The 25,700-nt window shown below is 35.6% G+C and overlaps 1 protein-coding gene across 1 annotated transcript; it reads right to left on the bottom strand.

The window, feature by feature from the left end:
• Window positions 1–5,885: 5,885 nt before the first annotated feature.
• Window positions 5,886–25,029, bottom strand: RFC3 (replication factor C subunit 3). The gene is made up of 9 exons (XM_045978112.1): window positions 24,872–25,029; window positions 22,096–22,233; window positions 19,209–19,276; window positions 16,293–16,390; window positions 12,973–13,154; window positions 11,640–11,776; window positions 11,443–11,541; window positions 7,673–7,742; window positions 5,886–6,185 (listed from the first exon to the last, which is right to left on the bottom strand). The coding sequence occupies exons 1-9, from the start codon at window positions 24,956–24,958 to the stop codon at window positions 5,994–5,996; spliced, it is 1,071 nt and encodes a 356-aa protein (XP_045834068.1). The 5' UTR covers window positions 24,959–25,029; the 3' UTR covers window positions 5,886–5,993.
• Window positions 25,030–25,700: the final 671 nt, after the last annotated feature.

The raw sequence follows: 25,700 nt of genomic DNA, 5'->3' as shown, positions 1-25,700 counted from the left end.
CAAAATGCCCTTCAACAGACGAATGGATGAGGAAAATGTGGTCCATATATGGATGGAGTATTATGCCTCCATCAGAAAGGATGAATACCCAACTTTTGTATCAACATGGATGGGGCTAAAGGAGATTATGCTAAGTGAACTAAGTCAAGCAGAAAGAGTCAATTATCATATGGTTTCACTTACTTGTGGAACATAAGGAATAACACAGAGGACATTGGATGAAGGAGAGAAGTGAGTTGTGGGAAATCAGAGGGGGAGATGAACCATGAGAGACTATGGACTCTGAGAAACAAACTGAGGGTTTTGGAGAGTTTTGAAGGGTGAGGGGTTGGGAAGGCCTGAGGTGGGTATTAAGGAGGGCACGTATTGCATGGAGTACTGGGTGTGGTGCATAAACAACGAATTTGGAACACTGAAAAAAATAAAATTAAATTAAAAATAAAAAGCCAAACTCAGAAACAGATGGTAAAATTATGGTTATTGGGCCTAAAAGCAGGGAAATGAGATGATATTGGTCAGAGTATGAACTTCAGATTTTAAAATGAGTTAAGTTATGGGGATATAATGTGCAGTATGGTGATTATAATGAGTAATACTTTATTATATATTTGAAAGATGCTGAGATCTTTATGTTCTCACCATTAAAGGAAATGGTAATTTCATGATGTGACAGAGCTGTTAGCTAAAGCTTTGGTGATAATCATTTGCCAATTATGTGTATCATATTGACACATTTTACAATATACAACTGATACAATGTTATAGCTCAACACCCTGGGGAAAAAAGTACATATATCATAGAGTTTTAAAGAATTGTGTTAGATTCACACACAGAAATCAGGGCTTTCAGTTAAAATCCTTAATTTAAGGCTTTCACTACCAATTATAAAAAAGTAACTGATACTAGACTTGCCCTCCCATTGTAAACAACTAGAAAACCAGACAAAATATATGTAAGCAACTCTGTAATGGACATTGGACAGCATGCAGTGCAAGACTGATGCGTGAGAGAAAAGAAACCAGTGACGGAAACTCTAAAATCACCCATGAGTTTTGCCTAGAGGTATTTTCCTGCAGGTAGGAAAGGTAAATGCAGGCAGACAACTATAACGACTAATGAACTGGAGAAAAGAGCAGAATTCAGAGGCTGTGGTGGCTGAATATGCACAGCAGAGATCTGGAAAGAAGAGAGTTATACAGAAAAAGCATACAAAAATCTGCATAAGGATTTTCTTGCATCTTTGGCTGATTACTAAGCCACATATGCATTGGGCATGACTCCACAAAGCCAGACCCCCCCCCCCCCCCCAAAAAAAACAAAACAAAAAAACTACTGGGAAAAGATCTATTGGAAACTAAAAGCTGAAAAATTACTAGAGTTCACGCAGAGCTGTATGACATTTGATTTCTGGTGATTCAGGTTATAGACACCTCAGTGATCTCCAGGGCATTTAGTAGAACACCAAAAATCATGCCTCAGTTGTAAAGCTCAATTACAGATAAAAACTACACCAAGAAATGGTGAAAAATAAACAGCCAAAGGGATCAAGCTACTAATCAACAGCTGCTAAAACAAAGTTCAAAACTGTTTAGGGGAGCCCGGGTGGCTCAGTCGATTGAGTGTCAGGCTCTTGGTTTTGGCTCAAGTCATGATCTCAGGGTCATAAGACCCACCTCTGCCATGTTCTGCAAAGGACTGTCTCTCCCTCTCCCTCCACCCCATCCCCCATGCTCGCTTATACACTCTAATAATTTAAAACAAACAAACAAACAAACAAACAAACTCTTTAGGGGTGCCTGGGTACCTCAGTTAAGTGTCTGCCTTCAGCTGAGATCATGATCCCATGGTCCTGGGACAGAGCCCTATGCGGGGCTCTCCGCTCAGTAAGGAGTCTGCTTCTCCCTCTGCCCCACCTCCCACTACTGCTCTCTCTCACTCTCTCTCAAATAAGTAAAATCTTAAAAAAACCAAAAAAACAAAACAACTCTTTAAAGACAACTAATTTCAGACATTCAAAAATGTAACATTAAAATGTAATATTCAAAATATCCAGCATCCAATAAAAATTCAGGGCAGGATACCTGGCCTAAGATCAGAAAAAATTATCAGTCAACAGAAACAGATCTAGAAATGACTGATATGATGGAATTATCAAAAATTTCAAAGGGTTATTATTAATATATTTAAGAAATTTTTAAAAAATCATGAACAGAATGAGAAATGTAAAATATAACAAAGAACCAAATGAAACTTAACTTCCAGAGTGGAAAAATTGATTATTTAAAATGACAATTTCACTGCATGGTCTTAAAAGAAAGTTTAACTCTGCAAAAGATTAGTGAACTTGAAGGCAACAGAACCTATCCAAACTGAGGAACAGTGAGAAATGGCAATAACAACAAATATGAAGCAATAAATACGAAGCAATATAAACAGGAAAATACTAAGAAAAATAGTGTCAAGACACATCTTAACAGTTTATTTGAAAGCGAGAGAGAGAGAGGGCGCCTGGGTGGCTCAGTGGGTTAAGCTTCTGCCTTTGACTCAGGTCATGATCTAAGGGTCCTGGGATTGAGTTCCGCATCAGGCTCTCTGCTTGGCAGGGAGCCTGCTTCCTTCTCTCTCTCTCTCTGCCTGCCTCTCTGCCTACTTGTGATCTCTGTCAAATAAATAAATAAAATCTTAAAAAAAAAAAGAGAGAGAGAGAGAGAGAGAAAGTAGGAGAAGACCAGAGGGAGAGACAAGCGGATTCTGCACTGAGCCCCATGCAGGGCTCAATTCCTTGACCCTGAGATCATGAGCTGAGCCAAAATCAAGAGTCAGATGTTTGACTGACTGGGCCACCCAGGGGCCCCAACACATCTTAATCAAGTTCTCAGGAGAAATAACAGAAGGTAGTAGAAGAAATATTTAAAGTGCTGTGGGAAAAAATAAATAAATAAAAGTAACATCAACCAAGATTTCTATAAATGAAGATAAAAGATACATTCCAGATAAACAAAACTGAGAATTCACTGCTAGCAGACCTAAGCTACAAATATGCCTACCAAGCAAACTCTCAGCAAAAGCAAGCTGGAGAAGCTCTCTTAATATTAGATACATTAGATTTAGTGAAATGAGTATTATCAGAAACAAAGAGGCACGTTTCATAATGACGAAGGTGTCAATGTATCAGCAAGACATAATAATCCTTAATATGTTTGCACCTAATAGCTTCAAAATGCATGAGGTAAAACCCAAAAAACAGAATCAGACAAATCCATAATTATGGCTGGAGATTCCAATATTCCTTTCAGTAAATGACAGAAAGTTAAAAAGAATAAAGAAGACCTGAAAATGTATCTGGAAAATCTTAATTATTTTGAAATTAACACATGTCCAAGTAACAATTCAAAGAAAAAATATCACTGGTGAAATTAAAACTAATTTAAACTCATGGAAATGAAAACATAAGCTATCAAAGTTTATAGAGGAAACTAGATCAGTATGCAGGGTTAAATTTTTAATTTTAAATGATATTAGAAGAAAATGGTCTAAAATCATTCATCTAAATTTCCATGTTAAGATTCTGGAAAAATAAGAGCAAACTGAAACAAAAGTAGGAGGATGGGATTAATAAAAATAAAAAGGTAATCAATAAAATATAAACAGTACAAAAAAATCAATGAAACCAATTTTATAGGACCAACTAGAACTCTCATATTTTGTTGGTAGGAATATAAAATGGTACAACCTCATTAGGAAGCCTGTTTGGCAACTTCTTAAAAGTTAAACTTACACCCATCTTATGTCCAGTCATTCTACTCCTACATATTTACTCAAGACAATGATAACAACCAAAACCTGGACACCCAAAGGTCCATCAGTAAGTAAATAGGTTTAAAACATATAAAAACATCAGTCATTACTGGTCAATAAAAATTGAAATTAGTGTAACATTAAGTTTCAACAATATAGAGGAATCTCAATTTTACTTCTGAGATAATGAAGCCTGACAAAAAGACGATACAGTATTTGACTCTACACACAGGCAGAACTAACCTATAATGACAGCAAGTAAATCAGTGGTCACTTAGGCCAGGGTAGGGGTGGACTGCCTGTAAAGGAATGTGTAAGAAACTTTTTAAGGTGATGAAACCTGTATCCTTATTAGGATGGTGGCTATTCTGAATGTTTGTCAAAAATCATAGACTTTAAATGGGTATGTTTTATTATATAAATTATACTTCATTTCTCTAAACCGCAGCTTCTTTATTTTTATAGAACAAAGATAATATCTACCTCCTAGAGATATAAGGCTATAATAATACATAAAGTTTCCAGTGCAATGCCTAGCATATGTGGGCATTGCATTCTTCATTAATTCTCCCCCTGAACACTTCTGTTTATAAGAAGCCCTCAAGTTTGCCAATTACGGTAGCCACTGTTAGAAATTTTTCTTTACCTCCAACTGTTGCTCTTTAATCTATGCCCACTGATCCTAAGTATACATTCTCTAGAGCAGTGGTTCTCAAACTTAAACTTACATCAGAATTCCCTAAAGAGGTGGTACAACACAAAGATTGCTGAGGCCCGTTCCCATAGCTGCTGATTCAGTAGATGTGGAATGAAAATTGAGAATTTGTGTTTCTCAGTTCCCAGATGATGCTGGTGCTGGTCCAGAGATTTTACACTAAGAAGCACTGCTCTAGAGATAGGCAAATTATAAGACCACTCATACTTTCAAGTGCATTATTCTAAACATTAAAAGAAAGTCACCGTATTTTTACTTTTCTTTTTTCCAAATTGAAACATTCTTAGCTCTCCCACATCTCATTTTCCCAGTTCTTTTGTTACAATGTCAGTATATCCTTCCTGGCATATAAGCCCCTCAATGACTGTGACTGCCAACTGGGGCCTAACTTGTACAACCAGCAACAGAAAGGCAATCATCACCTCTCTTGACCTAGTTTCCCACAAACCTAAAATTGTATTAGGCTTTTTTGTATGTGTGCAGCTGTATCTGTCAATTAAATACTTCTTGATTTTTTTATCACTCACTACTAAAAGAATGGGTCTCCCTGTTACCCTTACAGAGGTAATTTAACTTATTTAAATTGAAAATATTTTATTTCACCTTATTGGTTTAGCTTATTTTAGAGTCATGCTTCTGTTGCCCCAAATTAAAGAAACTGTTCAGAGCCTGATATACAAATCTGTCAAGCAAACTCTTTGTTCCATGAGCCAAATTTCTAATGAAAAAATGTTCCAAAGGATAGATGAATGACAGAAAAATACACTTGCTCAAAGAGTAATTTCTATACTAATATACCTTTGCTGTGAACCACACGACACATGTTCTTCAGGAACCTCAAGCATTTATTGAAAACATGCATACTTCTTAGTACCCAACCTAATACCAAATCTGAATCACTGAAATAAAAGTTGGATTTCTGTAGTTTCAACAGAAATGGTTCCAAAAATTTTCTTCATATTCATGCTATTATATTTCAAAAATCAACCCTTATATTTCCTGCAGAAATATAGGTCTTGATTGAGGGAAAATATGATTACAGGTAATGACCTGCCAAGCAAAGAGTTACGTGCCTGTGGCCAAAAATGGTCCCCTGGAGGATAGAAAACAATCTCTGCTTTTGCATGTGGTAAATTTCCTCCAATAGATGAAGGAATGAATGGCAAATGAGAGGCCCAGCATTGCATACTTGGATAGCAAATTTTCAAAGTACATTAAAATGATGTTTCTGGACTCTAAACTTTCAAGTTGTGTCCTTTCAATATATTTCTTCAGTATAAAGAAGCAATTATTTAACTTAAGAGTATAATGTTAATTCACAGGGAGATTATTACCAAAAAAAAAAAAAAAAAAAAAACCACAAATAAGACATGATTAAGTAAAGTAAGTTTATTTTACCTGCAGCTCTTCCAATAGAAACTGAATGTAAATGCTGATATTGAGAAATATTAGGAAGAATTAAGGATAGACATCAAGATGTTAAAACATCATGCCTTCCAATCCATCCTCCATGAACTTCTTATAAAGTGCCATAAATTTGGCCACAAATGCTTCCAAGTGATAAATGGCTTTGCTACCCAGCTGAAGACGATGTTCATAGTAAGCAGCCATCTGAGCCACTTCCCCTTTCAGTTGTCCATCACAATTATGTAAAAGTTCTGAGAGAAGGCCCTGAAAAAAGATAACTAGTAATTAAAAAGTAACCATTTAAAAAAAAAAAAAAAGGTGAACAAGTTTTCCAAAATCTTTAATTCTTTTATATGGAATGGCAGTCTTCATCCAAAAACAAAAAATTGTATACCCTTTCTATAAAGTAGAAATGTGGCAGTTATCAATCATATTCCAAATGCCAAATTGAGGGTGCAGAGATATAAATACAAAGATGCTTACTGCAGCATTACTAGTTATAATAATAATCTGTAGAAAACTCAAGTTCCACCAACAGGGTCATATTCAAAAACCTATGCTATAGTCCTACAATGAAATTCCATGCATCCACTAGGATAAAACAAACCCATACTGTCATGAAATATCGTCCATGCTACACTGTCGAATAAAAAAACACAGTGAAGAACACAATGAAGTTTTTGTGCAACTACACACACGCAGCCATACATATGATCTCATTTCTCGGTGACTAGAATACAGGTCTGTTGAAAGTGCTTACCCTTATGGAAATGGAAGGGTGGACCTTCACTTTTTCTTTTAAATTTAGTATAATTTGAATTGTTTCATGTAGGTATTGCCATGTAATTTTAATAAATACAAACAAAAACCCTGCATTCTCTAACATCCAAGTCAATCAACACAGCTGGCTAGGTAGCTAAAAGACCAAACCTAAAGCTGTGCTTCACAATATCCTACATAGACCAGACTCTGCCAACTTCTTTAATGTCATTCCCCATGTTCACTAAACATCGTCATCTGAAATACAGCTCTTAAAAAACATGGGTTTTAACTGTGAGGGTCCACTGACAAAAGGATTTTTTTCGGTACGTGCAATACTATAAATGTATCTTCCTTACGATTTCCTTAGTAAGTTTTCTTTTCTCTAGCTTACTTTATTGTAATACAGTATATAATATATACATATAATGTGTTAATCAACTGTTTATGTTATCAGTAAGGCCTCTGATGAACAGTAGACTATTAGTAGTTAAATTTGGGTGTAGTTAAAAATTCTATACGGATTTCAACTACGCTGGGGATCAGGGCCTTAATCCCCCCAGAAGGTTGAAGGGTCACCTGTACTTGTTCCCATTTACATGGTTCTCTTTCTTCTAATCCTCCGAATCTCAGTTTAAACATGCCTTCCTCATAGAAGCTGCTGCTGACTTTCCACAGCCCAACTTCCATTACTATCATTTCACCTTGTTACTTCCTTTTAGCACTTACAAAATTCTGAAATTCTTTTGCTTCTTATTTCCCATTTCACACTACTAAAATATAAATTGTCTAAAAGCAGGCCCTCCCTAGTCTTCTTCAACACTCCACTAATGATGTCTGACACAAGGAGAGGCTCAATAAATATCTGTTGAATTAATGAGCTGGATAGAAAGAGATGACAATGTGTCTCAGTACTGCAAAAGCCCTGTGATCACATACCCAAAATCCAAATTTTATGATTATAAATGGTTCAAGATCTGAAATCAGATTACCTTCATTATTATTTCAGGAGGAATACAATGAGTTAGAAGCTCATAAAGTCTTCCACGAACTTCAAGGAGCCTATATAAAACAAGATAATTAATATTTTATAATGAAAATGAGACATAATTTTTTCAAGTACCTATTCACTGTTTTCCTTTATGAGTTAAACAAACAATCCAATACAGACATTTTCTTAAATGGCTTATTATTCTTAGCATACACATTTAAGCTTTTCCTAATTTCAGTTCATTTTTCTAAAAATGTTCAGAATTCTTTAGAAGTCAGACATTTATATTCAGACATCTAGAAAATGGTCATAAAGAGATAAATCATTAATTATACAAGTAAGAAAAGAGAATATAGGCGTGATATGTAATATATGTTACTATCTCAACTGCTAAGTTAAAAAGCAGTGTGGCAGGGAAACAAAGCTGTCCTGTCACAGGGCAGTGCAAGAAGTCAGAGGTTAAGCACAGAATCAGGTTGCCTAAGTGAATATGAACATTCCAACCTCCGAGTTCTTAATTCTAGGCCCTTCTTATAGTAGTTTCAGGAGAGAAAAGGGTAAAGAGGGAAATATACCTATGACATTTTAAAACAGGAAGAAAAAAGTGACAAGTAAAATTGTAAACATACATAAAACAATTATCTTTATCTCCCTATATATACTTAGTACCCTAAAGGGAAAGTACTGTTTTGAATCTTTACTAAAATAATATCACAGATGTTCCATATTTCAGATCAGAGAAGTGATTCATCTAAGACTTCTTAAAAGTGGAGGCTCGAATCCTTTTCCAAGGACTCTGAGTAGGAAGCTGTGCCACAATCAAAGTAAATAAAGTGAAAAAAGAAACTGGCATCTTCTGAGCCCCTGCTATGTGCAAGACACTGTAACAAATAATTTAATTTAGTCCTCACACTAGATAATGGGGCATTATCTCCATTTTTTTTTTTTAGATGAAAAAACTAAGGCTCAGATAGTTTAAGTAACCTCACAAAGATGACTAGAGCACAACCATGATTTAAGAACAGATCTGCCTTACTCCCAAATCCATACTCTTCCAATGTCTGTCAAAGCATTTACTAAACCCATTCCTCTGTAAGAGGCTCACTACAGTATGCTATTTAGACCTCACAACACCACTCTTTTACTGAACTTAAGTTCAGAGAGGTTAAGCATCCATTAAAACTCATGTAGTTGAGGCAGAATTTTGATTTCAAGTCTCACTCCAAAGCCCTTGATCCTTCTTGGCCATGGTAGTAGATCTCACAAAAAGATAAAAAATAAAAAAAATTAAAAAAAAGGAACTCTGATTATTAAAAAGAAACAGACATAAATGATAGATGGTATGAAATTATTTTAACAATTATGCATATAGTTTATTTCTGAAGAGTTAAATCAGGATATATTTCCCTCTACAAATGTGTTATAACTACGCTGTGCTCATCTCATGCATGTTACATGCATCTCAGCTTAGTCTTTCATTTCTAGTATGACTTAACTTCTTAAAAATGGATATACTCTACATTTCTTTGTATCATTGTTTCTTGGGGATTGCAAGTGATTAAGAGTGCAAACATGGTATTATACAACTCTCTCTGATTCTTAACAGAATATCTGTGAATAAGCAACCATCTCCCAAAACAGCAGTTTTCTTATCTACAAAATAATGATATAATACTTTTCTTCATTGGATTGTTCTGTAACTTAAATGATACCACAATATGTAAGAACCAACATAATAATTGCTTGCTAAATATTAGTGGCTATCTAAATTAGAAAATTATGACTCTCCTAAAACAAATCAGACAAGAATCAAGACTAAGGGGTCAAAAATAATAAAGTCCTTTGGTAACATGTAAGCCAACAATCCGAATGACACCAGCCCTCCCAATATTTCTGGTCAACCTGGATGCTTTCTGGAACTGAAATTTCTTTTTATGTAACACAATGGAATCAGTTCCCACAACCGTTAGTTTACACAAGAAATAACAGCACCTCTTCTTAAACAAATTTATTTGAGAGCCTCCCAAACGTGCATGGAAAATTGTAAGAAGAGGTAGCAGCATCTAGAAGAATTAAGCAAAGTAATAATCAACTAAAGTACTAAAAACACAGCTAGCAATTGTCAAATATTACATCTTGTATGGAGCGCTCTTAAAATTGGGAAAGTTCTACAACTACTCCACCAAGTTTTCTTCTTTAAAATCAAAAAACAAGAAAGTCATCTTCAATGTGAAAATATTTTACAAAGGTAAAAGGCTCCTAAAACAGGCTTTGTTTGAATTTTATCTCTTTAAAGCTGAGAATACTTCATAGCTTATCAACATTTTACAAAATGGAACGCACACTTTTTCCTAAAGTTAAGGTTTCTTTTCTGAAGAGATTACTTACAATGTTTGGCACTTCTTAAAAACTATTAAATTCTTCAATTAAAATAATTGAATTATAGGCATTCTAGCAAACCCCGATGAAATACTAAGTACCCATTATGTATGACTATCCACCTCCACTCATCTACATAAGGAGCCAAAGAGTTCATGTTATAATCCTTTTGCAGCATATTTATAAAAATTAAAATTCATCAGATATATATCACTCAAAAGGAGAAACATGGTATATTTTTCTCACAATTATTTTCATATAAACAAAAAAGCTTAAACTTGCGTGGCTGAACTCAGTCCAATCTGTTTCCTAATGATTTCTCTGTTCTGACAGGCAGTAAGTAAGAGTAGGAGACTGCACACCAAGGGACCTTAAAAATCTCCGGGCTTCCCAAAGGTAATGGGCCTTAAGACTGTCACTCTTGATTTGGAAAAGAGCAGACTGCCCTTCTCAATCAAAGCTATCATAAACCAAACAATTAACAGCTGAAGGATTTTCAGTATGGCCCACTAAAGTAAATGTAAACAACTGTTCAGCAAGTGTGACACAAAAAAACACTTCCTAAATACTGGTGGTATATATATAGTATCATTCTTAACAGAGCTTATGACCATACATGAGCACAGAGTTTTCTAGTTCTCAAACCATTATCACACAATCTTGCTCTTCACAACCAATGCCCAAGTATTCCTAGCAGGGTAATAACAACAGTATTTTCACTACACAAGTGAAAAAGTTCAAACTCTAAGATGAAGTTACCTGAAGAATCTTAGCTAAAAATCAGTAGAAGTCTGATTCATAAGCTGTTGTCTTTTTGGCATGTGATCCATCAATTATAAAGTTATATACTATTCTTTTCAATATCAGAAAACTAAGCGCATTATATTACATACTAATATTAAGTCATCTTAGATTCTGAAAGGAGAACTAAAAACTCCCAAGATTCCTTTTATGTATAAATTCCATATATACCTGTCAATAGCTTAATAAAAGCCATGATACTACATACCAGCTATTCTGAACCACTAAACATTTAAAATTAAATCATATTTTTTCTTTGAAAGTTTAGTATTCAGATACAAGATTTACTGTAATTCTAAATGGTGTATTGGTAGTATAAACCAGCTAATCTAAAACTAACATCGTCTGGAGTATTTCCATGATGAAACTTTTTTTTTTTAAGACTTTATTTATTTATTTATTACAAGTAGGCAGAGAGGCAGGTAGAGAAAGAGGGGGAAGCAGGCCCCCCACCGAACAGAGAGTCCAATATAGGGCTCGATCCCAGGACCCCGAGATCATGACCCTAGCCGGAGGCAGAGGCTCAACCCACTGAGTCACCCAGGCACCCCACATGATGAAACTTTTATGGTCATCTTTGATACTATTTACCTTTGTGGAGTCTGCTGACTGACAATAGCATTGGCAGTCTCCCTGAGATACACCTCCCAATCCGTTTCAGGGATTTCTTGATCTGCACTAAAAGGATATCTACATGTTAAGAAAAAAAAAAAAAAATACACAATAAATTAAATGGAATGTGCTTGTGTCCCAAAGTGTTTCCTCTGGTAATTGCCCCTTTCACTTACTGTTGCACTCTGCAGGCTTCACACATAAGTAAGGCTTTACGGAGATTCCTACAGGACTTCTCTGCAAGTCTATGAGCCAGTTGCGAAGGAAGATTCAAACCTTCCTTCTTGCACACAGTAGATAATACATGACAAATCTACAAACAAAACATTATTGACAAAATTGGACACTCTTTCAAGCAGCATATGGACAGAATTCTGTTGATAACAACTTTATAGACCTGTTATTTTATTTATTTTATCACTCGCTATCCTAACTCACATGTTCCTTTAAGCAGAAAGCCAGGGGTCTAGTCTAGCTGTCAGGAAGGAGCAGCAACAGGCTCTGCAACCAGAGAAAGACCTGGTTGAAATTCCAAGCCTGCCAGCCACCTTGGGGGAACTGTAAGGAAGACATACAGAGCCTCAGGTCTTTTACAAGGACACCACTCACAGGGCTGCCAAGTAGAGCTGCACAGGCTGAATTCTGCATGACTCAGGGATATTATTTGCATGCACTAAGATGGCAATGGTGCCCATAGGAGTGGTGTAACCTGGTAGCCTTGCCTTTTTAACTTTATTAAATTTTAAGTATATCAAACTAATTTTAACTATATAAAAATGTTTGTAAGTGAAACATTTAATAAAGGTACTTTGCCACTTTGCAACTAACACAATGTCAGTCACCTATTATTCCTACTTTGCATAAAATCACCCAAAATCTATTAATAGCAGGAAAGCTGCTTATTGTGATAAATTTGCATTTTTTAAGTATACACATTTATATATATATTTATTTATATATATTTTTATAAGTATATTTGCAAATATATTTGCATATATTTATAAGTATTAAGAACAATAAAGGAAAAAAACATGTATTATGTTGTTTCAGACTAATTTTGATCCCCTAACTAGGAACAAGGAATTCTCACGTTAATCTCCTTGCAAAATTTATATCCTCCAACCTCAAGTCCTTTCCAAAGCCAATTAAATCAGCTTGAGGTAGAAGACACTAAGCAACTAGTCATTGCCTAGTTTAGTAAAATTCGTAATACCTACTTGTTTAAAGTTAAAAAAAAAAAAATGACTTAAAGAGAACTTCCTAAATACTGATGGCATATCCACAGTATTATTCTTAACAGAGCTTACCATCACACTTTCTATATAATGATATCTGGCATTTACTACTATATATATTGGTTTATATATCTGCTAACAATTAGCATCCAGGTCACAGATGTTCTTAAATTACTAATACACTTCACTAAGTTTTTATAAAACAAACATGACAGGAATGTACACAGTACTCACAGAATCCAAAATAATTTTTGAGAAGTTTCATTTGACTTACATCTTCGATGCTGGGAGCAGGCACACGAACTGCCAGGCACCTACTGCGAATAGGTGGTATCACTTTAGATGTAGAATTGCAACACAAGATCAATCTGCAAGTGGACATATACTTTTCCATGGTCCTACGCAAGGCATGTTGAGCATCTTTGGTGAGTTTGTCAACCTCTGTCAATAATACCACTAGTCGAGGAGAAACGAAACAAACTTTAACTTGAGTATCTATCTCTTTCTCTTCTCTTCATTATTTAGAGTGAAATCCTAAATAATAAGTTTGATATACTACTCTTTCCTTGGGCAAGGACATATAAAAGTCAAAGGTATGGTGGGAATAATTTATTCTATTTTAATTTAAAAAATTCCAATCAGGGGTGCCAGGGTGGCTCAGTGTTAAACGTCTGCCTTCCGCTCAAGTCATGATCCCAGGATCCTGGGATTGAGCTCTGCATCAGGCTCCCTGTTCGGTGGGAAGCCTGCTTTCTCCCTCTCCCACTCCCCCTGCTTATGTTCCCTCTCTTGCTGTGTCTCTGTCAAATAAATAAAATCTTTTAAAAAAAAATTTTTTTTAAATCCAATCAAACAAACCTAAGAAACACTAGGCTAAATGAAGTTAAAGATGTTACTTTTTTGTAGAACTCACTGCAGCATTTATTATATTTATATGAACGAAAAATCAACAAGACAGGGAGATACTGTGCTGCATTTCCACAAAATATTTTATAATAGGAGCACCATTTTGTGGAACAATTTAAATCTTATCATTCCTAGAAATATCCTTTGGAAAATACTGATGAAAGAGACATAGTCAATAAGGAATAAAGACATCTGGTCACATACACAGTAAGATTCCATCTGGCCATAATAAAGAACTGGCTTTAAGTTGTTGTAGGTTAAGAACTGAGTCCAACTGTTGTATTTTTCCTTTTCTTTTTTTTAAAGATTTTATTTATTTGAAAGAGAGAGAGAGAGCATACATACAAGCATATGTGCATATGTTCTCAGGGAGAGGGGCAGAGAGAGAAGCAGACTCCCCACTGAGCAGGGCTCTGTCCCAGTACCCCAGGATCATGACCTGAGCGGAAGGCAGATGCTTAAGCAACTGAGCCATCCAGGTGCTCCTGAATTTTCACCATACTCTGTTATTTCTAGAAGATGGTAGTGGTAGCAGTATACACCTGACTCTCCCCCATAAAAACAGAGATTCCAAGACCAAAGACTCATCGGTAACATTTATATCAAAACAAAGTGACAGGTTTTACCTGAAAACCCTGAATCTGAGCAAGTGAGAACAAGGAACTATGTGTGGGAGGGTGCAGTAGGGATGTACTAGGTTTTTATAGCCTCAGGTACAGAACCCCAAATCACCCACAAGAGCACACTGTGAAATAAACAGCACCTACGGGGTTCAATTTATGGGTCAGAGCAAAGGAACCTGGATGCAACAAGGTTTGACAGAGCAGTAAACTGAAAATAATAAAATGAAGCTCCCTTCCAAGACAATCCTTCAAAATGAGGAGAAATTCTGGAGATAGAAATCCAAATAGAACAGAACAAGGAAAAGAGAAATAAGGAGACTGAGCCCAAAATCTACCAAAAATAGCACTACAAACCAAATGATATAAAAATAAGTAGGCAGAAAATAGCAGCATATTTAAAAAATTAACACATCATGGCCAAGTGAGATTTACTCTAGAAATACAAAGCAGTTTCACTAGAAGACCCAATAAAATCTACAATACCAATACAGCTAAGAAGAAAAATCTTAAAACCTCATTCACGGATGCAGAAGCAAGCATTTGAAAAAATTTAACACACATTTACATTAGAAACCCTCAAAATATGAACTCATACTTACTTTCTTATGATCAAATAGATACAACTCGGGCCAAAATCAAGCAACTAAATGACTAAATGGGGAAACTCTAAGGCTCTCCTTCCAGAGTCATGACAGGACATCCACAACCTTTAGTACTAGTGAACACTGTATTGGAGGTGCCGGCAAACATAATTAGGTTAGAGAAAGTGTTTAAAGCCATACAAACTGGAAACAAGGGGAAAAATCATCTCTATTACTCACAGATTGATATAAATAGACACATACACACACACACATATATCTGAAAATTCAAAAGAAACAATGGAAAGGCTATTAAAAACAATAAAAGAATGTAATAACATAGTAATGTATAAAATTAAGACACAAACATCAATAGCTATGACATATGTACACAACAGCTAGAAAATATATACGAAGACTCCATTTATAGTGGCAAAAAAACAGACAGACAAGGGGCACCTAGGTGACTCAGTCAGTTAAGCGGCTATTTCTTGATTTCGGCTCAGGTCATGATCTGAGGGTCTTGGGACTGAAGCCTGAGAACAGGCTCCACACTGAGGCTCCAAGCTCAGAGGGAAGTCTGCTTGGAGATTCCTCTGCCCCTCCCCACACTCACTCTTTTTCTCTCTCTCTCTCTCTATCTCTCTCTCTCAAATAAACAAAGAAATCAAAAAAATACACACATGTAAAATTATTCTGAAATACAGTGAACTAAGGAGGAAAGGTAAGAAATAGGCTGAAATATTCACAGGCAATTCACAAAACAGTAAAAGCAGCAATGAATAAAAGAAAAAATTACCACACTAACTAAAGAAAAAATAAACACAAACTATTTTCTCCACTCAAACTGACAAAGATTAAAAATAATTAACCACAGGGGTAATAAATGTCAGGGAATAATGGGCACTCCCAAATACTTCTGGTGGTAGGATAAGTCTACCTTTCAGACGAAGAATTTGACAAAATATATCAAAAGCATTATTAAATGCTGGCATTTTTATCATCACAAAATCTTCTATAAGAACGTACACATATATATGCATATAAATAATACTGGAAGGTAATGACAAAAATGTCAATGGTAATTATCTCTGGACAGTAAAATTATAATTATAAAATTATATTTTTCTAAATATTTGATAATGAACATATAACTTTGGTCCTAGGAACACTTATTTTTAAACGTTATTTCTTGTTCTAAGTATTTTTTCTAAATAGTTCTAAAACAACACACAGGTGGCACAAACAGTCCTCTTTCCACCAAAATTCAATTGCATTAGGCTACATACTTTCATGAGCAGAGATCATGCCTTTCTTATTCACTTTTATATCCAAAAATAACAAAGCATAATGTTTGCCATAGAACAGGAGGTTAATAATGTATTTGCTAAATAGATGGAATTTATGTTTCCCATTACATTTTCTCTTACACTCACTGTGTACAATTTCTTGTCTGCCTTAAAAGAAATCTGTTTACCACATACCTTTAAAATCTCTTTGAGAGTTTGTTTCAAGTTGCTGTGATTGTGCCACTGTTTTCAACATCTCCTGAATTACTACCCGGTCACTATTTCCAGCATCACTACAGAAAACAAAAATAATGGTAAATATTTAGAAAATATTATGCTCTTCAAGTTTTAGAGAAGGAAAGAATAAAAGGAAAACAAAGTCTTTCATTTTTATTTAAAGTAATGCAACGTAGGGACACCTGGATGATTCAATAGGTTAATCAACCAACTCTTGATCTCAGCTCAGGTCTTGATCTCAGGGTCCTGAGTTCAAGCCCTGTATTGGGCACCACACCAGTATGGAGCCCATTTTAAATAAAAAGAAAGAAAAAAAAGGAAGGGAGGGAAGGAAAGAAGAAAGAGAGAGGAAGGAAGGAAGAAAGGAGAAAGACGGGAGGGAGGAAGAAAAGAAAAGGAAGAACGTAAGTCAGGCAATGTATTGCATAATTATAACATATAGATACATGAAATGAATGACAGTAATGTCATAAGAATGACATTGAAGAATTAGAAATAGTCTATTATAAGATACCTATATGACCTGTGAAGTGGCATAATGTTATTTGATGGTAGACTTAGGTTAGTTAGTATATATTGCAAACTGTAGGACAGCCACCAACTTTTTAAAAAAGAAATATAATTGATACGCAAAGAGGAGATAAAATGGAATCTAATAAAATGCTGAGTTAAAACCATAAAGGGCACAAAAAGAGGGAAAAATAAAATTATCTCTCATAAAAAAAATAGAAAATATTATGCTCTTATTCTTAACCTGTTATTGTAAGAAAAACATTGAAGAGAGTTTATTTAAATTTTAATCAAAACAACACATACATGGGCGCCTGGGTGGCTCAATGGGTTAAGCCTCTGCCTTCGGCTCACGTCATGATCTCAGGGTCCTGGGATCGAGCCCTGCATTGGGCTTTCTGCTCAGCAGGGAGCCTGCTTCCCCCTCTCCTTCTGCCTGTCTCTCTGCCTACTTGTGATCTATCTCTCTCTCTCTCTCTGTCAAATATATAAATAAAATCTTAAAAAAAAAAAAAAACTACTCATACCTAATTACATTCACAACACTTGCAAAGGGAAATATTTTAAGGGTCATTAAAATACAACATATTCTGTGGCACCGGGTGGCTCAATGGGTTAAAGCTTCTGCCTTCGGCTCAGGTCCTGATCTCAGGGTCCTGGGATTGAGCCCGAGTCAGGCTCTCTCTCAGCAGGGAGCCTGCTTCCCTTCTTCTCTCTCTGCCTGCCTCTCTGCCTACTTGTGAAATGAATAAATAAAATCTTTATTTATTTTATTGTCAAATGAATAAATAAAATCTTTAAAAAATAAAATAAAATAAAACATTCTAATATTCAATTACAATTTGGTGTCACTGAAAACACTAAACATGTTCTTTTATCAAATTTACTGTAACTTACAAAGAGCAATAACTAATCCTTAAGTTTCTTAATTACCTACAGTAACTCAAAATGTAAAAATAACTCTGAAAAGGAATGTTAATCTCCATTCCTCTTCTCCATCCCACAAATAATAAAAGTCTGAGAGAGCACAAGCCTAGACAAGTCTGTTCCCAACACTAGCATGGAGCTAATTCAGGGTCTTAGCAAGAGGATGGGATAAGCAAATGGAATCTAAGATAGTCAGAATTCTGTAAGCTACTGACTAATTATAAGCATTATCTGTCATTTATACTCACATTATTGTTTTGGCACTTAAGTCACGCAACTCACAAACCAACATAAGTCACCTAGTTAATTTAGGCTGTCGATTTCAAACCCCTGAAAAACAATCAACTCCATCTCTAATTGACTGTTCTCCCTACTGATGAACTCACAATGAGAAACAGAGCAAAACAATCAGCTTTAGTTTATTTTCCCCAACAGCCATCAAATCTTTCTCAATTCACTATTAGATAATTACACCTAGAATGTCTCTTTTATGATTACTCCCTTGTCAAGAATCCAAAACATTTCTCTTCTGTCTATGGAATTAACACTTTCTTCTAATTTTCAGAAAAGACCCTTTCCAACCAAATCTCAATTCTCTTAATTTTCTTGGACATACATGAGGAAAATAATAACACCTATCTGTTAGGGTTGTTTTTATTAACGACTAAATAATCCATGTAAAGCTTCTCACACAGTGCCTGCTACTGAATACACATTAACTTATAACTATACTCTTCCTGATCCATTCAGTTTTGAAATGGATGTTCATCCTCCTATCTGTTCCATTGCCCAAAAACATTGCTTTTGCCTGAAGATGTCCTTGATTCTGTTCTCCTTAAAGAACATTATCAGGCACCGGACAACCCTGAAGCTTTACCCGACTTTGTTCCCAGTACATTCACTTCTACAGTATTAAGCAGTACTTTATGAGCTTTTAATGTGCCTTCCAAGAGGATCCCAATCTTAATTACTCATGATAAATAGTATAGACATTGGTTGTTAGACTATTATAACAAACTCTAATTAGGAATATGAAACAAAGGAGTGGCAAAAAAATATATGATAACCCAAATTCACATTCTGAAATATTCACTCACATTACAAACTTTTTAGACATACTCTACTTTGCTCATCAGTTCTGAATTAGTCAATATAACAAAAATTTAGTGACTATGAAATGTACTCTTATAAAACGGAGTATATTTAATTATTAAAATTTAATAGAATTTAACTCTATAGAGCAAGAAATTTAATTATTAAAATTATTTGACTCAGGAATCAAAGACAAAGGGAGAAGCAGAAAGCTTTTAGGCTCCCTATTTCACACTGAGCAGCATTACCTCTGTGTATATACTGTGCTTCCATATATGATTCTATTTCAAGAATGGGTTCTACTCTTAAAAAAAAGAAGGCTTAATTTCTATATAGTAGGTTTACCTGGGATTAACTTCAAGGTGATAATTGCTTGCAATAGTGCTAATTTCAATTTTCTTTTTAGATGGAGTCTGCGGACAAAGAAAATAGATGTTTTTAATGTTTATTTACCAGCCATTTCTCCTCTTTTCTGTATTTCATTGTTTTTTAAAAATAAATAATTTATGCTTTAATAAAAAAAACTTTAGATAACCACCACTAATATTTTAGCTTCATTCTTTTCTCTATGTGCAAATAAACATGTTTCTATATAAACTGATCACATCACACGTCCTGTTCTTACTATGATTATTTTTCTCCCCTCTACCTCTGATATCTACAAACCATTCCATTATGAGCAGATCGTCACTGTCAATGGTCTGCATATGTCTGTTCAGACTTTACCATAACACACATATGTATATTTATGTATAAATATTTTTTATATTCTATACATTTTTATATATTTCCATAGTGTCAGTGTTTCTTGTAAAAAAGAGTTATAAAAAAAAAGAAGCAATCATATCTATTTGTTTTACTTTTCTTAGTTAACATCTAGGCAATTACCCTCTGACACTGATATAGGGTAATTGCATATCAGCCCATAATTTGGATGTCCCAGAGACAGTCGTACTGATGGGTGTTTGTTTCTTGCTTTTTGACATCTCAAACAATCCCAAAATTAATATCCTTCTACATATGTCTAATGTACTGACTTCATTTCTATGTAACAGATTCCCAATAAAGAATGTGCTGGATTGAAGGGGATATGTTTTCTAATGTTTTATGTGTTTGTGTGTGTATGTATAACCAGACTGTATTCCAAAAAAAAAAAAAAGAAAAAAAAAAAGAAACTAACAAATGCCAGTTTTCCATCGGTAACAAATACTCTTCCCCAACATTCCCCGCCTGCAGGTTTTATATAATGTCCTCAGTTTCTGCCAGTTTCCTAATAGACTCACTTGTTTCTCTTCAACTATCATGAATGTCAAACATCTTTACATATGTTTATTGGTTGCTTATATTTCTCTCTTGAGACTTTCATTCAGTTTTCTACTAGGTTATTTGTCTTTCCATTGTTCATTTGTAAAATCTTTTATCTAACACATTCCTTTCAAATATTTTTTGACAATCTTTCATTTTTCTACTGATTTTATGTTATCTTTTGTCATACAAACTTGTAAATTTCATGAATTTAAGAATTCACATAAATTTCATATGTAAATTTTTCATTTTTCTACTGATTTTGTTATTTTCTGTCATACAAACTTGTAAATTTCATTATATGTGTGTATATATATATGCACATATTTTTTTCTATCACTTTCATGTTTTTATTAACAGGTATTAAAAAAAAGGTATTCCTGACCTCCTGACCATAGGCTGTTCATTTAAGTAATTAAGTATTTCATTTTAACATTTAAGACTTTAATTCAAATGAAATTCATTTTCACAAATTATGAATCATAGGGATTCAACTTTGTTTTCTTCAGGGTAGATAACTAGTTATGCTGGCACATCTTGCTGACTCATGCTTTTAATACTGATTTGAAGCAGCGACCATATTTTGTGCCTCTCTAATAAGTTCTACTGGCTGAATTCTCTATTCCCAATACAATATTGTTTTGATTACAGTAGCCTTACAATAGGATTTAAGATCTCATAATACAAGTTCCACTTCACAAATATTTTTTATACTTTAGATAGTCTCAGAAATGTATTCTTCCATAGGTACTTTAAGATCATTTCCTACAACTAAAAAAACACGTTGGATTTTAACTATAATTTACTATAATTTCACTGAAATTTATACTGTAACTTGGATAGAAAAGATTTTAAAGTATTAAGCCTCTGAGCACTTGCTGCAACTTTCCATTTGATCAGCTCTTGTTTTTTGTCCTTTCATAAAATATTAGTTTTCTTCCCACAAATCTCACACTTTTCTTGTTGAATTTTCCCCTGCTCACTTTTTTAAGAATTCCCACCAGTGTGTACCACCAGCACCTCAAACTCAATGTGTCTAAATACAAGTTCATAAACAGTAGCCTAAAATCCATTTGTCTTCCCAAAGATTCTATTAATAGTACTACTTATCATCCAGTCACTCAGCATACTTTTTTTTCCATTCCTAATATGTACAAGATGCTACATATTAGGGCCTATGAAGGATATAAAAATGAAACGGACATGTTCCCTAATAACTTCAAAACAAACAATATATTGTCAAAATAAAAAAGAAAAACTGTAATCAAGGCCAAACAAAGGAAGTACTATGGATAGTAGAAGGAAAGTAGAAGGAAAAATTAATTCTAAAGGGATTGAGGGCATAATGAGAGGAGGTATTTCAGCTAAATCTTAAACACTGTCTATAAGGAGAGTATGAAAATGCACTGCATGGTATGAGGCTAGAAAGCTCAGCCAAGGGCAACATCATGAAAATTCTCTGAACATCCCAGAGCTTCATGCCACCTTTTCTTTTTTTTTTTTTTCATACCACCTTTTCTAAACAGTCAGCTGCCCAATCTCTACCAAGTTGCCCGATTCCGAATTTAAAATTTTTTTCAAAATTACTCCCTTTCCAAACCCACTACTGCTCTCAGAACAATGAATTCTAGAGACTTGAGTTCCAGTTCCAGCTGAGGTACTGATTCACTAGATAATCTAAAAGGAATTCCACCACCTACATTTTACCCAAAATCTCCTGTTGCTCATATTTTCTCTTTAACGTAAATGACTCTGATGTAGTTTTAATAATTAGGTCTATACATCAGTAGTTCTCAATCCTGTGTACCTGGGTTATCTGTAAAATTCTTAAACACACATTGGGCAACAATGGCTGGGGCCACAGGAATATGTATGATGAGGACTAAAAAATCCCTGTTACTTAGAGGTCTCAAAGTAAAATGCTTACTGTGATGGTCTGATGTTCAATTCTTAATTTTTCCACTCCAACACCATAAAGTTCACGTAGAATACACATAATTCTTGTCTTTTTTCCAGCCCCTGATGGTCCATACACTAACAGATGAGGAAAATCACCACACTGCACCTGGAAAAAAGGGAGGCATTTTCCCTGGTCAAACGACTACTCTAGATAGAATTAAACTACTTTTTAGGTATCAAATATTTTGTGTCTCCACCTCTGAGGTGGAGATATTTAAAAATATATGAGTATATATATAGTGAGATGTTTGAAAATTAACTGAAATGTTGATTATTCCCCTGGCATTAATTTTATATAATTAAATACTAAGCATAGTACATGCAAGATAACACACCATGTGCTAGAAAGCAAAAACTTCCAAACCAAGTCTGTTAAAATCTCCTAGAGAATTTTTTAAAATAAAAGACTAATTACTACACTCTATCCATGAGATTATAATTCAGTAACTCTGAGACAGATGCCTGTCTTAGTTTGGGCTTCTACAGTCCCTCTGATAAGAACTAAGTGTATCTGGTTTATTTGAGAGGTAAAGGAAAACTTTGTAGGGGAAAAGGGAGGCAAAGCAAGGTCAGGAAGGCAGCCAATGAGTGTATTATCTGCTTAAATACCACTCTGGGCATTGGGTTGAATTCTGCTGGGGATACTCTTAAAGCCAATGTGAAAAAAACACCACACTGTTAACCCATCCAAGAGGTGGGGAAGCTGGAGCAGGATACTCTATTTCTCATCAGTCTTTTGATGAAGCTTGCTTGGGAAAGTGGTTGGGATTAAGGGAGGGCAATTAATTCCCAGGCATTTCAAGTCTGCTTAGGGATGTCAGCAAGAAAAAAAAAAAAAAAAAAAAAAGCCTTCAGGACACACAGATCCAGGAAGCTGGAAGACGGTCTGTGTGCACTCACAAGTTAAGAGCAATGGGATGGAGTAGGGCATTGACAGTACCGCAACAGACTACAAGACTGTGTGCATTTAAACAGCTTCCCAGGTGACTTTGATGATCAGTCAGGCCTGAGAATGAGTGCTATGAAGGGTATAAAAATGATGAAAATACAAACCATAACTTCAAGGGCATAAAATCTTGTGGAGCAAAAGCTTCTATGTAAGCATTATAGAAAAAATAAAATAAGTACCTTAACAGAAGTGACTATTGCAATAAATTTTAATACTTTGTAAACTGATCTGTCTCTAGCACTGAAAAGTTTCAAGGAAAGGAACTATTCATCCCAAACAGTGCATGGAAAATAGCAGGTGCTTCACAAGTACTGTTGCCTCTGCTTTTTAAACTCAATCTAGCCAAAATAAAGACTTCACAGTTTCAGTAAGTTGCAAATTCAACAGTATAATGGGTGAACATTTTTTAAAGGCAAATCTATTACACACAAGTCCACTATATTAAATTTTTGTCCAAAATATTTACTCCAAATTCTGTACAACAAAAAGATGGTCATAGAATAGAAAAATGTATCGTATGACTAAGAAAATCAAAATGAAAGCTACTTTGAGAAAACACAATTTGTCTAAACATGAAGTATATAGCTGTAATAGATTTTAAATTAGTATAGATGGAATACCATTAAAAAAAAAAAAAGCCCCTTAATCTCACATTATCATTTTTTCTAATGACTTTCATGTAAGGATGGATGAGTTTTTTTTATTATTATTATTTCTCATTTTTGAAAAATAAAGTTAACTCTAAAAGAAGGTGAGTATTGAAGAAACAGAGATCTGGGCAAAACACTTCCATTAGCATACGGTACTATTAGATTTTTTAAAGGACGGGATAATAGCTTCCACAGATTCTTCTCAAGACCCTTCTTCTTGGGGCGCCTGGGTGGCTCAGCGGGTTAAAGCCTCTGCCTTCGGGTCGGGTCATGATCCCAGAGTCCTGGGATGGAGCTCGGCGTCAGGCTCTCTGCTCGGCGGGGAGCCTGCTTCCTCCTCTCTCTCTGCCTGCCTCTCTGCCTAGTTGTGATTTCTCTCTCAAATAAAAAAACAAAAACAAAAACAAAAAACCCTTCTTCCTTCTACATTTCCTGAAAGATTCAGCTTGCTTTTCGGAAAACATTGCCATTAGACACTTTTACCAACTACAACAAGAAAACACACATCAGGTTGGAGAAAAGAAAAAAAAAAATGTTCCATAAGGAATTAAACGCAAGGACAACCTAATACAACCTATTTTAGAATTAGAAATTACCACCGAAATTAGTAAATACCTTCCTTTTTGTAAATAAGAGCAATGACACCAAGACATTTTAAGTAAACCTGTTAAAAAGTAAAGTCAGATGATGTCATTCTCTACCCAAAACCTCCCAATGGCTCCCTATCTCACCCTACGAGGATTTACGGGATCTGCACCTCCCCGGTCCCGCTACACACCCCCTCCCCCAACCCCGGCCTATCAATATCCAGCTACAGTGGCGTTCTTGAGGTTCCTACAACCGGCCGGGCACACTCCTGCCCCAAGGAGTTTGCACTTGCTGTTCTTTATCTGTTCCACTCTTCCCTCATATTTCTCTATTGAAGGCTTTCTCACTTAAGGTCTTAGCTCAGAGCACAGTTCTCAGGGGGCCTTCCATGTGTACAAGCACTGCCCCCGCCCTCCACACTCTTTCTCACTCCCCTGTTTCGTTTTTCACAGCACCTTCCGAAGAGGGTGGACGATGCACCTCTCCCTAGGGGAGTGAAACTCCCGAGCAGGGGCCTACCCTCTCCCCGCTCTCCCCGCCCCCTCCCGCAGACCCACCAGGTTGCGCAGCTGGGCTGCCTGCTCCTTGTGATAGTCCAGCCGTCCCAAGGAGCAGGGCCGGTATTTATCCACCCAGAGGCTCATGACAGCTGGAACTCCCGGGGTTAGACGCTTGAAAGTCCCGCGCGCTGGCGCTCTCTCGGTCCGGAAGGGGAGATGAGTTCTCCCGCGAATTCCAAATCTCGTGACGTCACTACCGGCCCTGTCGCATATGCGACTTAAGGTCTCAAGACTACGGAAGCTGGTTGGGGACAATATTAGCCGCCGTTGTCACCACCTAATCGTTGACGTTCATTGTTTATGTAATCATTTGTGTTGCTCTCACTTTCAATGATGAGAGTACTACACAAAATTGGAAATTTGGCCCTGATATTCCTGACTTCAAGTGCAAGTACCTCAAAGAAGCCACGTTCCTCAATTAATTTCTTTTCGTTAATTCTTTCATTCACTCATTCGTTCAGCAGAAACCTGCAAAATATCTACAGTGTTGAGTGCAGCGCTGTCCTTGGCACTAGAATATATACGACTTGAGGCATTTCTCACTGGACAGGCTCTCAATAAAGCTTTTTAAAATGAACTGCTAAAAATAAAATCTAATGTTCACTATCTTTCCTTACTTCCATTCTTCAAGAGTCTTACTGGGTTGAAAGCAAGAGAACCAAAAGGTCATGAAAAACTACAAAAATGTGGCCTGTAGGAGAGACAATATGAGGTTAGTTATGCTATCCTAAGTCCTAAGTCCATATCCTAAGTTAGGTATGCTATCCTAAGTCCTAGTCCTAAATCCAGAATGTTTAAACACCCTTCTGAATAATATGAAGTCCTT

This window comes from Meles meles, chromosome 14 (assembly GCF_922984935.1).
Source record: "Meles meles chromosome 14, mMelMel3.1 paternal haplotype, whole genome shotgun sequence".
Lineage (NCBI taxonomy): Eukaryota > Metazoa > Chordata > Mammalia > Carnivora > Mustelidae > Meles > Meles meles.
This window is presented reverse-complemented; position numbering and strand designations above follow the sequence as displayed.

Coding starts and splice junctions, on each gene's coding strand:
- RFC3 (XM_045978112.1), bottom strand. CDS start 24,958: ATGAGCCTCTGGGTGGATAAATACCGGCCCTGCTCCTTGGGACGGCTG. Junction 16,391..19,208: donor CACCTTGAAGTTAATCCCAG/GTAAACCTACTA, acceptor TGTTTTCTGTAG/TGATGCTGGAAATAGTGACC. Junction 7,743..11,442: donor AGTCAGCAGACTCCACAAAG/GTAAATAGTATC, acceptor TGTTTTATATAG/GCTCCTTGAAGTTCGTGGAA.